The sequence below is a fragment of the Ovis aries genome, chromosome 4, assembly GCF_016772045.2.
Source record: "Ovis aries strain OAR_USU_Benz2616 breed Rambouillet chromosome 4, ARS-UI_Ramb_v3.0, whole genome shotgun sequence".
Taxonomy (NCBI): Eukaryota; Metazoa; Chordata; class Mammalia; order Artiodactyla; family Bovidae; genus Ovis; species Ovis aries.
Window position 1 is genome coordinate 108,062,180 of NC_056057.1, and position 17,953 is coordinate 108,080,132.

At 40.6% G+C, this 17,953-nt stretch overlaps 1 protein-coding gene across 1 annotated transcript in view; it reads left to right on the plus strand.

The window, feature by feature from the left end:
- The window catches only part of TAS2R60 (taste 2 receptor member 60), a 29,265-nt gene extending 20,098 nt beyond the window's left edge, over positions 1-9,167 (plus strand). The window contains exon 2 of the mRNA XM_060415178.1: positions 5,314-9,167. Coding sequence (XP_060271161.1) covers positions 6,141-7,094 — 954 coding nt within the window. The 5' untranslated portion in view covers positions 5,314-6,140 and the 3' untranslated portion in view covers positions 7,095-9,167. The remainder of the gene's footprint in view (positions 1-5,313) is intronic.
- Positions 9,168-17,953: the final 8,786 nt, after the last annotated feature.

Here is a 17,953-nt window from a genome sequence, read left to right on the forward strand (position 1 = left end):
TTTTAAAAATTCTTTGAATGTCATTCCTATTGAAAATGTGGCTTTTGCTTATTCCACCTACCTCTAATTAAAGTACATGTCCAATATTTGGTGCCTTGGACCTCTATTGCACCCCTGATGCTTTCCTGAATTCTTCTAGGACTACTTGTCACACCATGGGATGGAGGTCATTATAATAACAATTGTCATCATCACCTTACTTACTTCTTATGAATGTGTAGAGATTTATAGTTTACATATACACATCCCTATATATGCATATAATATATTCACGTTTATTTGCGATCCATATTTTACAGGTGAAGAAATAGGGGTTCACAGAGATTAAATGACTAGTCCAAAGATTCATAGATAGTGACTGTTCAGTTCAGTTCAGTTCAGTCACTAACTCATGTCCCACTCTTGCGACTCCATGGACTGCAGTATACCAGGCTTCCCAGTCCGTCAACAACTCTCAGAGCTTGCTCAAAGCCTTTTCCATCGAGTCGGTGATGCCATCCAACCATCTCATCCTCTTTCGTCCCCTTCTCCTCCTGCCTTCAATCTTTCCCAGCATCAGGGTCTTTTCCAACGAGTCAGTTCTTCACATCAGGTGGCCAAAGTGTTGGAGTTTCAGCTTCAGCATCAGTCATTCCAATGAATATTCAGGACTGATCTCCTTTAGGATGGACTGGCTGGATCTCCTTGCAGTCCAAGGGACTCTCAAGAGTCTTCTCCAACACCACAGTTCAAATGCATCAATTCTTTGGGGCTCAGCTTTCTTTATGGTCCAACTCTCACATCCATACATGACCACTAGAAAAACCATAGCCTTGACTAAAAGGACCTTTGTTGGCAAAGTAATGTCTCTGCTTTTCTATATGCTGTCTAGGTTGGTCATAGCTTTTCCAAGGAGCAAGTATCTTTTAATTTTATGGCTGCAGTCACCATCTGCATAGAAATATCAAATAATTAGGAAGGGTGAAACAAAGCCTCACATTTCAAGGACATGACTTTCACTTTTCACTTTCATGCATTGGAGAAGGAAATGGCAACCCACTCCGGTGTTCTTGCCTGGAGAATCCCAGGGACGGCGAAGCCTGGTGAGCTGCCATCTATGGGGTCGCACAGAGTTGGACACGACTGAAGTGACTTAGCAGTAGCAGTCACCATCTGCAGTGATTTTGGAGCCATTAAGTGACAGGACCAGATGCAATGATCTTGGTTTTTTGAATGTTGAGTTTTAAGACAGCTTTTTCACTCTCCTCTTTCACGTTCATCAAGAGGTTCTTTAGTTCTTCTTTGCTTTCTGCCATAAGGGTGGTGTCATCTGCATATCTGAGGTTATTGATATTTCTTCCAGCAATCTTGATTCCAGCTTGTGCCTCATCCAGCCCAGCATTTCTCATGATATACTCTGCATATAAATTAAATAAGCAGAGTGACAATATACAGGCTTGACGTACTCCCAATTTGGAACCAGTCTGTTGTTCCATGTCCGGTTCTAACTGTTGCTTCTTGACCTGCGTACAGATTTCTCAGGAGACAGGTCAGGTGTCTGGTATGCCCATATCTTTAAGAATTTCCCACAATTTGTTGTGATCCACACAGTCAAGGGCTTTGGTGTAGTCAATAAAGCAGAAGTAGGTGTTTTTCTGGAACTCTCTTGCTTTTTTGATGATCCAGTGGATGTTGGCAATTTGATCTCTAGTTCTCTGCCTTTTCTAAATCTAGCTTGACCATCTGGAAGTTCACAGTTCATGTACTGTTGAGGCCTGGCTTGGAGAATTTTGAGCATTACTTTGCTGACATGTGCGATGAGTGCAATTGTGGGTTAGTTTGAGCATTCTTTGGCATTGCCTTTCTTTGGGATTGGAATGAAAGCTGACCTTTCCCAGTCCTGTGGCCACTGCTGAGTTTTCCACATTTGCTGGCATACTGAGTTCAGCACTTTCACAGCATCATCTTTTAGGATTTGAAATAGCTCACCTGAAATTCCATCACCTCCACTAGCTTTGTTTGTAGTGATGCTTCCTAAGGCCTACTTGACTTTGCATTCCAGGATGTCTGGCTCTAGGTGAGTGATCACCCCATTGTGATTATCTGGGTCATGAAGATCGTTTTTGTGTAGTTCTTCTGTGTATTCTTGCCACCTCTTCTTAACATCTTCTGCGTCTTTATATGTCTATACCATTTCTGTCCTTTATCGAGCCCATCTTTGCATGAAATGTTCCCTTGGTATCTCTAATTTTCTTGAAGCGATCTCTAGTCTTTCCCATTCTATTGTTTTCCTCTATTTCTTTGCATTGATCACTGAGGAAGGCTTTCTTATGTCTCCTTGCTATTCTTTGGAATTCTGCATTCAGATGGGTATATCTTTCCTTTTCTCCTTTGCCTTTAGCTTCTCTTCTTTTCACAGCTATTTGTAAGGCCTCCTCAGACAGCCATTTTTCCTTCTTGCATTTCTTTTTTTTGAGGATGGTCTTGATCACTGTCTGCTGTACAGTGTCATGAACGTCTGTCCATAGTTCTTCAGGCACTCTATCTATCAGATCTAATCCCTTGAATCTATTTCTCACTTACATTGTATAATTGTAAGGGATTTGATTTAGGTCTTACCTGAATGGTCTAGTGATTTTCCCTACTTTTTTCAATTTAAGTCTGAATTTGGCAATAAGGAGTTCATGATCTGAGCCACAGTTAGCTCTCGGTCTTGTTTTTGCTGACTGTATAGAGCTTCTTGATCTTTGGCTACAAAGAATATAATCAGTCTGATTTCGGTATTGACCATCTGGTGATGTCCATGTGTAGAGCCTTCTCTTGTGTTGTTGGAAGAGGGTGTTTGCTATGACCAGTGCATTCTCCTGGCAAAACTCTGTTAGCCTTTGCCCTGCTTCATTCTGTTCTCCAAGGCCAAATTTGCCTGTTACTCCAGGTATCTCTTGGCCTCCCGCTTTTGCATTCTAGTCCCCTGTGATGAAAACGACATCTTTTTGGGGTGTTAATTCTAGAAGGTCTTGTAGATTTTCATAGAACTGTTCAACTTCAGCTTCTTCAGCATTACTGGTTGGGGCATAGATTTGGATTATTGTGATACTGAGTGCTTTGCACTGGAGACGAACAGAGATCATTCTATCACTTTTGAGATTGCATCCAAGTACTGCGTTTTGGACTCTTGGTGACTCTAATGGCTACTCCATCTCTTATAAGGGATTCTTGCCCACAGTAGTAGATATAATGGTCATCTGAATTAAATTCTCCCATTCAAGTCCATTTTAGTTCACTGATTCCTAAAATGCTGATGTTCATTCTTGCCTCCTCCTGTTTGACCGCTTCCAGTTTGCCTTGATTCATGGACCTAACATTCCATGTTCCTATGCAATATTGCTCTTTACAGTGTCGGACCTTTCTTCCATCACCAGTCACATCCACAACTGGGTATTGTTTTTGCTTTGGCTCTGTCTCCTCAGATATGCAGATGACACCACCCTTATGGCAGAAAGTGAAGAGGAACTAAAAAGCCTCTTGATGAAAGTGAAAGAGGAGAGTGAAAAAGTTGGCTTAAAGCTCAACATTCAGAAAACGAAGATCATGGCATCTGATCCCATCACTCATGAGAAACAGATGGGGAAACAGTGGAAACAGTGTCAGACTTTATTTTTTGGGCTCCAAAATCACTGCAGATGGTGATTGCAGCCATGAAATTAAAAGATGCTTACTCCTTGGAAGAAAAGTTATGACCAACCTAGATAGCATATTCAAAAGCAGAGACATTACTTTGCCGACTAAGGTCCGTCTAGTCAAGGCTATGGTTTTTCCTGTGGTCATGTATGGATGTGAGAGTTGGACTGTGAAGAAGGCTGAGCGCCAAAGAATTGATGCTTTTGAAGTGTGGTGTTGGAGAAGACTCTTGAGAGTCCCTTGGACTGCAAGAAGATCCAACCAGTCCATTCTGAAGGAGATCAGCCCTGGGATTTCTTTGGAAGGAATGATGCTAAAGCTGAAACTCCAGTACTTTGGCCACCTCATGCGAAGAGTTGACTCATTGGGAAAGACTCTGATGCTGGGAGGGATTGGGGGCAGGAGGAGAAGGGGATGACAGAGGATGAGATGGCTGGATGGCATCACTGATTCGATGGACGTGAGTCTGAGTGAACTCCGGGAGTTGGTGATGGACATGGAGGCCTGGCGTGCTGCGATTCATGGGGTCGCAGGGAGTCGGACACGACTGAGTGACTGAACTGAACTGAACTTCATTCTTCCTGGAGTTATTTCTCCACTCCTCTCCAGTAGCACAGCGGCCTGCTGCAGGGGCAAGGGCTCTGGGTACAGCAGACCTGAGTCACATAGCCTGTGGCATAAGCCCTCTTGGAGGAGGTCACCGTTAACCTCACCATAGAGCCACTGAGCAGACAACTCACAAACTGCAGAACAATTACACCAAATAGTGACAGTGACAAGACTCAAAACTTGGTCTTCTGACTTCATCTGGGGATGAAGAAGATAGGAGTACAAGATGTCCTGCTAACTATGTAAGGATTTCTGGTCCTGGAATCAGCTTGGGTCTTGGTCTTTCCTCCATTTAACTGTGACTTTAAGAGAGAGTTTTAATCTAAAACTTGATGCTTCATTTATTTCATCATTAAATTATTTAACGTCTTCTTTTACTCTGAAACCTGAGATTCTAGTTTTAGAATCTAGTCTTATCCTGTGCATTAGAAAAGATGATGCTTCAACCTACTGACAGAGCCAGTAACTCACAGCGATGGATGTCTCTAGGACTAACACCTGCCTTGATCCTAGCCCAGGGTTCTTCTTGCCATAGCAGACTGGTGTTAGAGCTGTCATAGAGTGTTTCCTACATGAAATGCCCTTTGAAAATGAAAGTCAAGTCGCTCAGTCATGTCCAATTCTTTGCAACCCTATGGACTGTAGCCCGCCAGGCTCCTCCGTTCATGGGATTTTCCGGGTAAGAATACTGGAGTGGGTTGCCATTTCCTTCTCCAGGGGATCTTTCCAACTCAGGGATTGAACTCGGGTCTCCCACTTTGCAGTCAGACTCTACTATCTGAGCCACCAGGAAATCCCTAAAGTGAAAGTCGTTCAGTCGTGTCCAACTCTTTGGGACTCCATGGACTATACAGTCCATGGAATTCTCCAGGTCAGAATACTGAAGTGGGTTACCTTTCCCTTCTCCAAGGGATCTTCCCAACCTAGAGATTGAACCCAGGTCTCCTGCGTTGCGAGAGAATTCTTTACCAGCTGAGCCACAGGGAAGCCCAGAACTGCCCTTTAAAGGTCACTAAGAAAATATGGTTTAAAATTCACTTGCAGGTGCATCGTGTGCTCAGTCACGTCGGACTCTTTGTGACCCCAGGGACTGTAACCTGTGAGTCTCCTCTGTCCATGAAATTTTTCAAGCAAGAACACTGGAGTGGGTCGCCATTTTTTACTCCAGGGGATACTCCTGACCCAGGGATTGGATATGCACCTCTTGCATCTCCTGCATTGGCAGGCAGATTCGTTACCACTAGCACCACCTAGGAAATCCTTTATTATGTATAATTGTCTCCTGTGTTCTATTTGATAATAATGGTCCCCACAAGTAATAGGATTTGAGTTAACCTAAGTAGAAGTGTTGCTCAGTTTTATACCTGTCAAAGGAATTTTCTAAAGTCACCTGCTTCATAGGGTCATTGTGAGAACTAAGGACAACAAAGATCACTTAGAACAGTGTCCAGAACACACCACCAACCATGGATGTGATCTCCGACTGTCAGATGGGGGTGTGCTCACCAGATTTCCTCATGGAGTGGCCAGCAGGTGTGTGGTCATGTCTTCGGTGTCAGCTTAGAGAGGTGTAAGTTCCCGCATGAGGGATGCTAAATGCAAGGACCTGATACAGTATCCATGCCAGTGTTGACACGGGCAGAAAGCAGACAGAGGAAGGACAGGCAAATTCATGGACAGGCAGCGAGACTTCTGAAACTGAGCCTTAATCATATTTGCATCTGTTCTGAGAAGAAAATACCTCTTCACCCTCCTCAGATAGCCCACATCCTCGACTTTATCCTCTGTACTCGGGCAGCTGGAGGGACCAATATTATCCAGGACCTTCTAGAACCGCCCTACAGGAAGAGACCTTGAAGTCTGCAGGAGAGATGAGCGGAGAGGACGTGGTTCCAGGACCTCAGGTGGTTGATAAGACAGCCCTCATCTGCATTGTTATTTTATTCCTTTTGTTCCTGGTGGCATTGGTAGGTAATGGCTTAATCATCGCGGCACTGGGCAGCGAGTGGCTGCTGCGGAGAACGTTGTCACCCTGCGATAAGTTATTGGTCAGCCTGGGGACCTCTCGCTTCTGCCTGCAATGGGTGGTAATCAGTAAGAACATTTACATTTTCCTGAATCCAGCGACCTTCCTTTATAGCCCTGTGTTCCAGCTCCTGGCCGTTCAGTGGGACTTCTTGAACTCGGCAACACTGTGGTTCTCCACCTGGCTCAGTGTCTTCTACTGTGTGAAAATCGCAACCTTCACCCACCCCGTCTTCCTCTGGCTAAAGCGGAATGTATCTGGGTTGGTTCCTTGGATGCTACTCAGCTCTCTGGGGTTCTCTACCTTTACCACCGTTCTATTTTTCATAGGCAACCAGAGAATGTATCAGAACTATTTAAGGAAGGGTCTGCAATCTTGGAATGTCACTAGGAATGCTGTGAGAACGTATAAGAGGTTCTACCTCTTCCCTTTGAAAATTGTTACCTGGACCGTCCCTACTGTTGTCTTTATTGCGGGCACGGTTTTGCTCATTACATCTCTGGGAAGACACACCAAGAAGGTCTTCTTCTCCATCTCAGGCTTTCACAGTTCCAGTGCCCAGGCACACATCAAGGCCCTCTTGGCTTTTATCTCCTTTGCTATCTTCTTCACTTCCTCTTTTCTGTCACTGGTTCTCACTGCCTCAGGTATGTTTCCCTTTCGGGAGTTCCGGTTCTGGATATGGCAGATTGTGATTTATCTGGGTACAGCAACCCACCCCATTATTCTTCTCTTAAGTAACCGCAGGCTGAGAGCTCTGCTAGGGAGGGGCTGCTCCTCAGCACATGGGGCATCTTGAATTGCAATTGATGAAAAGCCTCAGATTCTGCTGCAGGAGGCCTGCCTGGATGGAATGAGATGTTGCTTCTTTAAATTTCTTTGCCACATTTAATCACATTTAATTCTCTTTCCTTCTTTGCTGTGTTTCATGATTAGAAGAATAACTTCATTGAAATAGGATTAAAGGTGAAATAGAAGGTACTGAAGTAGTGGCCCAGCACCATGGACTTGTATCAACACTAGCAAGGGTGTAGCTGATATAGTTAATGTTCCTTGTGGGACCTGATGTGGCCAAAGAAGCAGGAAACTTTTATTTCCCTGTGACTAAACTCGGTGTTTAAAATTATCCTCCTGGAAACTGAATGCAAGGATTCTGACACATGATTCATTTTTTATCTGTTAAATCACACTGGAGAAGATTTTTGGAACATCAATTTTCCTCTGACTTCATCCTGTAAAACCATGTTTCCTTTTTCAGCCTTAACTGATTTCCAGCCATCTACTGCAATGAAACTCTCTTTCCTTTCATGCAAGAGTTCCTGGTGTCTGAACTCCCTTTACAGAGCATGGCGTAATTTGTGCATGTGTGCAGCTGTGTGTGTTACCTGGGATTTGTATATTTGCAGATTACCTTTTGAGGACTGCTGATTGTTGGGAGTTTATGATTTATAGTCCAACCGGTTAGACTGCTCTATAAATGATAAGGCTCATGAGCCAGATGTGACTTCTTTTATGTTGCTCTTCAGTTCAGTTCAGTTCAGTTCAGTCGCTCAGTCGTCTCCAACTCCCTGCGACCCCATGAATCGCAGCACGCCAGGCCTCCATGTCCATCACCAACTCCCGGAGTTCATTCAGGCTCATGTCCATCGAGTCAGTGATGCCATCCAGCCATCTCATCCTCCGTCATCCCCTTCTCCTCCTGCCCCCAATCCCTCCCAGCATCAAAGTCTTTTCCAATGAGTCAACTCTTCGCATGAGGTGGCCAAAGTACTGGAGTTTCAGCTTTAGCATCATTCCTTTCAATCAACACCAGGACTGATCTCCTTTAGAATGGACTGGTTGGATCTCCTTGCAGTCCAAGGGACTCTCAAGAGTCTTCTCCAACACCACACTTCAAAAGCATCAATTCTTCAGTGCTCAGCTTTCTTCACAGTCCAACTCTCACATCCATACATGACTACTGGGAAAAACATAGCCTTGACTAGATGGACCTTAGTCGGCAAAGTAATGTCTCTGCTTTTGAACATGCCATCTAGGTTGGTCATAACTTTTCTTCCAAGGAGTAAGCATCTTTTAATTTCATGGCTGCAGTCACCATCTGCAGTGATTTTGGAGCCCCCAAATATAGTCTGACACAGTTTCCACTGTTTCCCCATCTATTTCTCATGAAGTGATGGGACCAGATGCCATGATCTTCGTTTTCTGAATGTTGAGCTTTAAGCCAACTTTTTCACTCTCCTCTTTCACTTTCATCAAGAGGCTTTTTAGTTCTTCTTCACTTTCTGCCATAAGGGTGGTGTCATTGCATATCTGAGGTGATTGATATTTCTCCTGGCAATCTTGGTTCCAGCTTGTGCTTCTTCCAGCCCAGCGTTTCTCATGATGTACTCTGCATAGAAGTTAAATAAGCAGGGTGACGATATACAGCCTTGATGTACTCCTTTTCCTGTTGGGACCTACTAAAACTTGTGACATGGAAAGATTCATCTGTATCTGATACAGATCTAAGAAACGCCTGGCTTGGTTTGGTGAAGCATGTAGACTGCTTTTCTGCTTTCCACAGGTCTTCTCAAACTCTCCTTAAGATCAGTGATCTTTTGAACCATTCAAACTGAGATCCCTCAAAGTCCCTCTGTTTGCTTCAAAATCTCTCAGCCTCATTTTCTGTTTTTCTTCCCTTTCCCGTCTGTATGAGAAGATAGAAATCGGTTTTTCACTTTTCAAGGCTAATGTTCACACTCTCCTAGCCTCCTTTCTATCTCCTGCTCAATCAAGAATTCCTACTCTACCCATCTTCAAGCTTTTCCTCTTTATTGTTCTTTCCTTCTTCATTAAGTGTGCCCCTTACTCTCTTCCCTAAAAATAAAATAAATCCCCTCCATGCTCTTATTGGTTCAAGTGATAAACCTGCTTATTAGTCACTTGCTAAGAGTCCCCTCCCCCTGCTCCTCCCCACCCCTCCGCCACAGACACACTCTTCTGATGCTCTTTCTGTTGAAATGTGTTTCTAAAGGACACCCTTTAGAGCTCCTGATCCCTAAATGTGATATCCCCAGCCCCCATTTTCCTGTGTTTCTATAAAATTTGCCCCTCTTAATAAAAAATGATTTCTTCAAAAAATCTGATTAAAATATTTTACAAAAGGTAATACCTGATTTTGGAAGAAGGTTTTAAAACAGGAAAATCAGTGTCATCCATAACTGTTTACCCACACATCTTCCTAAAACTCTTTTTCCCCTTGGCCTTTGAGATGCTGCACGAGGTTTTGTCCCCTGCTCTGTGGCTCCTTTTATGTCTTCTTTTCTATCTGCTATTTGTCTGACTCAGTTTTTTCCTTAGCTAGCTCTCTTCCTTCCTGGACATGAATCTTCCCCATTTTCCTTTATGTTCACATCTATTTACATATCAATATCTTCAATTATGACCTTCATGTGAATAATCACCAAAGTCTTGACTGTCTCCAAAACTCTAAGCCTATGTTTTCCTCTGCTTGCTGAGCATTTCTATGTGATAGTACCATGAGCACGTCAGACTTAGCAAGTTTGAAACAGCTGTCCCTTTTTTTCCTCCTCCTCTTTCTTTCCCTCTGCCACCCAGTTGAATCTATTTTTTCTATTACTGATATCCAATAAGTCAGACTTACCAACTCTGAGTTAGTTTTCACTCCTCACTCTCCATGGAACACTTCCATCTAATCAGCAACTTGTCTACAATTGGTAACCCAACAATTGTCTGTATTATCTGTTCCTGTCTTCCTGTTCTGGAAGCTCCTTTCTTAGATTAGACTGTCCTCTTCTCCCACCTCGACTGCTTATATTTATTTTTCACCACTTACTTTATTACAGTGACTCCCCACCCACCACCAAGTCAAAATACCATTACCAGATTGATCTCTTGACCATTTCACCCTTAGCCTTTTCACCGCCCAGTGCCTATCAGTTGAAACACAGGTTCATAAATTGGCATGCACCACAACGTGGCAACAGTTTTATCTTTGACATGAAGAGATTCATCTGTATTGGATACTTAAGATTTCAGAAAACTCCCGGCTTCCATTCTAGTAGACGCAACCCTATTTTGCAGCAAAATTTGGGTTATCGTTATTCTGAACATGCCTGGAGCTTCCACCATGATGTACTAAATGTGATCTCTTATCCCACATCTACCTGTCAAAATTCTATTTAATTTTTTCCCCTGTTTAACTTTTAAAGGTTCATTGAAATGGCTTCTCTTCTGGGAAGCTTTTCTGGATGTGCCCCCACCTCAAACTTTGATCTCTTTCACCTCGGAGGACACACAAATGAAGTGTTGCTCAGTTGTGACATGAATTCTGCCTTGTAGTGGTATTATCTGTATATTCATTTTATCCTTGTGTGTGTGTGTTTGTGTATGTGTAGTTCCTCAGCTGTGTCTGACTCTGTGTGACCCTTTGGACTGTAGCCCACCAGGCTCCTTTGTCCATGGGATTCTCTGGGCAAGAATCCTGGAGTGTGTTGCCTTGCCCTCCTCCAGGGAATCATCCTGACCCAGGAATTGAACCCGCAACTCCTGTGTCTCCTGAATTGCAGGTGGATTCTTTACCCTCTGAGTCATCGAGGAAGCCCATTTTATTCTCAGATTTTAAAGTTCTTAGAGGTGTGGGCTGCCTCATTCTCTTCCATGTATCCCTGGAGGTCTTACAAATTCTTGCTGCATTGAATGGAATGGTTCTGTTGCACCTGGAATCCTGCTGTAAACACATGCATTTTTATCTGTATATATATAATCTGAGCTACTTACTACTACCAATTATATTTTTATGGTTATATTTGAGCTGTATGTGCTTCACTGTCTGGCTAGCTTGTTTTTGGAGATCAAACATATATCCTGTTTCTCTTGAGTTATACACAATGTAGGAATAATAAATGGGTGAGAGAGTAACATTTGCTTGATTTTTTTTTTTGATGCCTTTCCCTTCTTTCTTCTGTGTTTACATGTTGCTAGGCAACCATGAAACTCCTTCCTCTGGAAATTTGCGTGAAGTGCCATTTCTCCCCTTTGTTACTGACCCAGTGGCCCTTGCCTAGCATGCTCTATCGGTTCCTCTTTGTTCCTTCCACTGTTCATATTGTTAGCCTAGGAGAATTAAGCATCTACCCCAATCTGAATGATCTCTCCACAGGAGAAGAATGATCTTCCTTATAGGAGGAAGTTCTCTTGGAACTTTTTTAAAACACTTTTTATTTTATATTGGAGTATAGCTGATTAGCCATTAACTGACCATGGGGTTGCAAGATTTAGACACAACTTAGCGACTAAACCACCACCAGAGCTGATTAAAGATGTTGAGATAGGTTCAGGTGCACAGCAAAGGGACACAGCCTTACATATACATGTATCCATTCTCCCCCAAACACCTCTCCCATCTAGGCTGCCACGTAAGGCAGAGCAGAGTTCCATGTACTATACAATAGGTCCTTGTTGGTTATCCATTTTAAATATAGCCATGTGTATATGTCCATCCCAAACTCCCTAGCTATCCCTTGAACACACAGGGAAATATAAGAGAGATAGTGTTTGTTGTATTTTTTAAATGCCTAGTAATATTATTGTCATTAATTTTTTTTACCTACAGTCTAATTTCATTATGCTTTATGATGGTATTAATGGCAATCATTTATGAATGCTTATTTTGTATGAGTGCTGGGACCAGAAAATTTATTTATTTATATGCTTTATACATTGAATTCCTAAAATAACACTGCAAAGTAGAAACTGAGGCTTAGAGGAGTTTACTGAGGTCTCATGACCACTGTATAATATAATAGAATTGGGATGTGTGTGTGTGTGTGTGTGTGTGTGTGTGTGTGTCTGTGTGTGTGTATGTTAGTTGCTCAGTTGTGTCCAACTCTTTGTGACCTCATGTACTGTACCTACCAGGCTCCTCTGTCCATGGAATTCCCCAGGCAAAAATACTGGAGTGGATAGCCATTCCTTTCTCCAGGAGATCTCTCCAACCCAGGGATCGAACCTGGGTCTCCTGCATTGCAGGCAGATTCTTTACTGTCTGAGCCACCTGGGAAGCCAAGAATTGGGATACTTTAGTGCTATAATATGTAAACCAGTGTGATTATTGGTATAGGGATAGGTAAGTTCACCAGCAGACAATTCAGATAATAGTTACATGAAAAGTTATGTTTAATAAGTAAAGCATTTCAACTCAATGAGGGAAAAGATAGTCATTCAATAGTGTGGCAGCAAATATAGAGTAAACATTTTATTTTAGATTCCAGACAGATGATCTTTAATGTAAATGTTATTTAATATTTTTAAAGCTCCCCATTTTGGATAATTTAATTTTCCAGTATTTTTACTCCATAAACATTGTCTTTACATTTTACAGAAATGTTAACTGTTTTCTCCCTATCTTTTTAGGTGTCATTGCAGACTATGTATGTATTATCCTTCAGCTCCCACAATTCAAAATCCATGTTTTCACTGGCCGTCTTAAGCCAGACTCAAAATACCGACTCATAATGGAAATAATTGTAAATTTGACTACAGAAAAATTTAAGACCTTTTAATAAAATTTTTTATAAATGTAGGGATCACTGAAATCCTTTTCAGTTTTAAAAGGGAAAAGCGATAATAAGATAAAAGCTAATATCTCTAGTGTATAAAGAGCTTCTACCAATCAGTAATAAAACTACAGATAAATTGATAGAATATTGATTAAATGACAAAAATAGATAAAGATTGCCAAGTAAACATGTGAAGTTTATCATCACTATTGACCAAGCTAAACAATAAGAGTTCTGCTATGAACACAGTTGCATAAGCCAATGTTTTCCCCCCTCCTTTCCCTGGAAATCACATAAAAGCAACAAGAAAGTTGAAAAACATTATGAAAACTACATTTTAAATAAAGCTAAGAGACAGATAATCCAGAAATTTCAAATTATGCAGTATCACAGATGAGATCAGGTAGAGTCAAGAAAGAAGACAAAAAGAAGTATGAAGAGACATGAGAGGGCCCAGTGGGGACAGAGAAAATATTCCAGCAAAAACACACTCTTCAGAAAAGAGACAACTTGAAATGCAAAAGCCCCTTAGTATGCATGTGATAGCTGTCTATTGATGCATAACAAGTTGCCCCAACAGTTACTGGCTTAAAACAACCTTACTACAAACTCTTAGCTCCTGTAGATAAGAAATCCAGGTCTATCATAACACCGTTGAGAATCTCAACTGTATTTTCTGGCTCTGGGTCTCTCACAGGCTACAGTCATCTCCAGGCTCAACTGGGAAGGAGCCACTTTCCAACTCACTCACAGAGCTTTTGGCAGGAGTCACTTACTCATGAGTTGTTGGACTGAGCCATAAGGTCCTCATGAGCTGTTGGCTGGAGCCCTCTTTAAGTTCCTGGCCACAGAACCCTCTCCTTAGACCAAAGTGAGCAAATGGGAAGGCAGAAGTTGTCAGCAAGAGAGAGAGTGCCAGCAAGACGGAAGTCACAGACCTTGTAACATAATTCATTATTTTCCTCATTATTGTTCAGAGGTAATAACCAACAGATTTGGTCAAAAAAAGTATGAGGAATGAGAAAATTACATAAAATTATGTTTATAAAGGTAAGCACTAGAACAGAAAAGGCATACTTTTCTTAGAATTAATAGAGCCACAGACAAAACTGAAGAAACATACAATAAATATAAATACAATACAGATCCTAAAAAAACACCTTTTCAAAAATAGAACATAAAACATAAAACAATGTGCTAGAACTAAAACTAAACATTGGATATATAATTAAATAAAAATGGGCTTTACACCTAAAAGCACTGGTCTTTGGATTATCTAAATAGCAAAGAACAACTTTGTGATAGTTCTAAGATCCATAAAAAGAGAAAGTTTAAAAATAAAAGAATAAAAAATAATATGTCAAGTAAATGCCAACAAAAGAAATTTACACCTAAATGGCCAATGAGATAACAATAAAAGTTTTTAATGTTAACAGGTAAAATGCAAAGTTAAGATAGAAATAGTGTAAATATCTATATGACAAGAAACATAGCAGTCTTATTTATGGGGGCTTTCCTCATGGCTCAGACGGTAAAGAATCTGCCTGTAATATGGAGACCTGTGTTTGATCCCTGGGTCAGGAAGATTCCCCTGGAGAAGGGAATGGCTACTCCCTCCAGTATTCTTGCCTGGAGAATTCCATGGACAGAGGAACCTGGCAGGCTACAGTCATAATTATAAGAAATATAAGCAGAATTACTAAAAGACTTATTCTTTGTCAAATAGAGAAAAATTAAATATAACCAAATGTTAGCTTTTATTGATAAATGTCAAACTGTACACTTTCAGAAAACACAACTTCTTTGTAAATACTAGTGGAATAGTCATGAAAACGAATCTAACAAAAATTGCATAAAGTAATTACAACATGATCTCACTTAAGCAACAAAATCCTAAAAAAAAATTAGAAAGCAATGTCCAATAGTGCATTAAATCATTATCAAATAGAATTTAATCAGGAATTCCCTGGCTGTCCAGTGGCTAGGACTTTGCACTTGCCCTGCCAAGGGCACGGGTTCAATCCTGGGTCAGGGAACTAAGATCCAGCAAGCCGCTTGGTATGGCCAAAAACAAAACAAAACGCACAGAGTTTAACCTGAGAATTTAATGATTCATTATTAGGAAATTCATTACTATAAACTATCTCATTAATAAATTTAAAGGAAAATTCATATAGTCAACTCCCCAAATGCTAAAATGCACTTGAAAAAGTTTAATAGAAATTCTTGATAAACTACTCAGTAGTACATATATTCAATAACATGACGCATATATCTATCTCAACCCAAACCTGCAGCATATTTGACATTCTTACAAAATTCAAACTATTAAAAGAATGAATATTGTCACCACTATTTTCATTTTAACATTATAATATCAAATATAAGAGAAATTAGTTACAGACACTGAAAATGGGAGGTAAAAATATATGTCTGCATAGTTTAAAAGTCCAAACATAAATCCAAAAATAAAAGCCACTATAGAACAATAAGAATTTTGTAAAATTGTTGCTGCTCCATCGCTCAGTCGTGTCCAACTCTTTGTGACCCCATGGACTGCAACACACCAGGCTTCCCTGTCCGTCACTCCAGGAGTTTGCTCAAACCCATGTCAATTGAGTCAGTGATGCCATCCAACCATTTCATCCTCTGTCGTCCCCTTCTCCTCCTGCCTTCAATCTTTCCCAGCATCAGGGTCTTTTTAAAAGAGTCAGCTCTTCACATCAGGTGGCCAAAAAATAGTGGGGTGTAAAATAAATGCATGGAAATAAAAAATTTCTAATATATACAAATAATCAAAACTCAGAATGTAGAAAGAAAGATTCTATTTGCAATAACAACAAAAGTAAAATACTTAGAAATAAATTTTACGAGAAATATGTAAGACGTATATGAAGAAAACTTCAAATTACTCAAGAGGACACGGAAAAAGATATGAATCAATGGAATATAATACCATGGGCTTGGATGAGAAGAATCAGCACTGTAAAGATGTCAGCTACTCTAAAGTTAATTTCTTATTATATAAGAACTATAAAATCAAAATTTACCCCCTCTTTCTAAACCTATAAAAAGAAGGTGCTAACATTCTAAGGTTAATATGGAAGTTGGAGGAACCCTCCCCACCAAAAAACGGGTAGATAAGGTCTATCATACATTAAAAAGCATGATTTAATTTGCCGTATGAACCTCAAAGTTTAAAAAAGGTATGTGACTCTACAGTAGTAGAATAGATAGTCCAGAAAGCAAACATTTATAATATGGGAATTTAGCATAAATTCAGTAGACAAAAATTATATTTCAGATCAGGAATAAATGGATTATTCAATAATTGATACTGAGATAACAGGATGGCCATCTGAAAAAAAAATTAAGGTGCTGCCATATAGTGAGATAAAGTCCAAGTGGATCAAATATTTTAATGTTAAAAACAAAGTTACTGGAAAAAAGTGAGAGGGTGAAGATTCTTTTAAAACCTCAGGGTGTGGAAAATCTTTTAAACTCTTAAAAGATCAATTAATTAAAATTAAATTATGCATGGTGAAAATTCATAAGAGATTTGAAAAAAAAAAAACAAAACCCCAATCTTTGAAAATATATGCATTCATAGGCAAAATTTGCTTCTTTAATATATAAAGAGCTCTTACAAATGATAGGAAAAAAAATTAACAACTCCAAAGCAGGACTTCCCTGATAGCCGAATGGTTAAGATTTTGCCTTGCAATGCTGGGGCCATGGGTTCAATCCCTAGTCAGAGAACGATCCCACATGTCTTGAGCTCACGTGCCACAAGGAAAGATCCTGCACAAGGCAACAAAGATCCCACATGCCACAGCTATGACCCAAGGAAATCAAATAAATAATAAATATTTTTAAAAAAAGAAAAGGAGAAGAGTCATGTAATAATGAATACATAATTCACAGAGAAGGAAATACAAATAGTTCTTAAAAACAGGAAAGGTAGTCAAGTGAATTTATAACAAGAGACACACAAGTTAAAACTATACTGAGATACCATTTTTAACTATCCACTTGGAAAAACTCCTAAACTTTGTAAGTACTTTTTGTCAAGTTATTGGAGAAATATGTTTTCTGCACATTGCTGATGGAAGTATAAATTAGTAAATCTCTATGGAGGGCAATTTGGCAATATCTATCAAATTCAGTGGTAAAGAATCTGCCTGCAAATGCAGGATACATGAGTTCAGTTCCTGGGTTGGGAAGATCTCTGGAGAAGGAAACAGCAACTCCCGCCGTATTCTTGCCTGGGAAATCTCATGGACAGAGGAGCCTGGTGGGTTACAGTCCATAGAGTCAAACATGACTTAGAGACTAAACAAGAACAACCAAATTGACTTATGTGTGCACCCTTTGATTTGCAATCTCCCCTTAGGACTTTGGTGTATATTACCTTCTCATGGATCACAATTAACATCTTACCCTCTTGGGCATGCTGGGCTTGAGTATGGTTATAGTTCTGGAAGTAATGAGGGGAGAGAGAGTGTGTTACTAGGAGGCTCAGTAATACCTTACAAGGAACTACCACAGAGGCATCCATGACAGGCTCTGCGGGGATGGGGCGACTAGCTTACTCAGATAAGGGAGGAAGAGTTGCCTCTATTGATAAAGAAGATTTGACAGAATTTAGAGATTCAGGTTTCTAGCAAACTACACTCCAGATCTTCCTATAGTATCAGACAAAGATGACACCTGATGTAAAGAGCCAACTCATTGGAAAAGACCCTGAAATTGGGAAAAATTAAGGGCAAGAAGGGAGAAGGGGGTGACAGAGGATGAGATGGTTGGGTGGCATCACTGACTCAGTGAACATGAGTTTGAGCAAGCTCCAAGAGATAGTGAAGAACAGGGGAGCCTGGCGTGCTGGAGTCCATGAGGTCGCAAAGAGTTGGACTTGACTTAATCACCAAACAACAAAGAGTGTATTAACCTTCAAACTCCCTGTTGTTGTTGTGGTTGTTTTGGTCTAGCTTCTTCCCCTTGCCTTGCCTCAAATCTTTTAATTTTCTATAGAAAATTAGAAAATTTAGATTTCTATAAAAATCACTTGCACAGGGACCTTCATTACAGGCTCTGATTC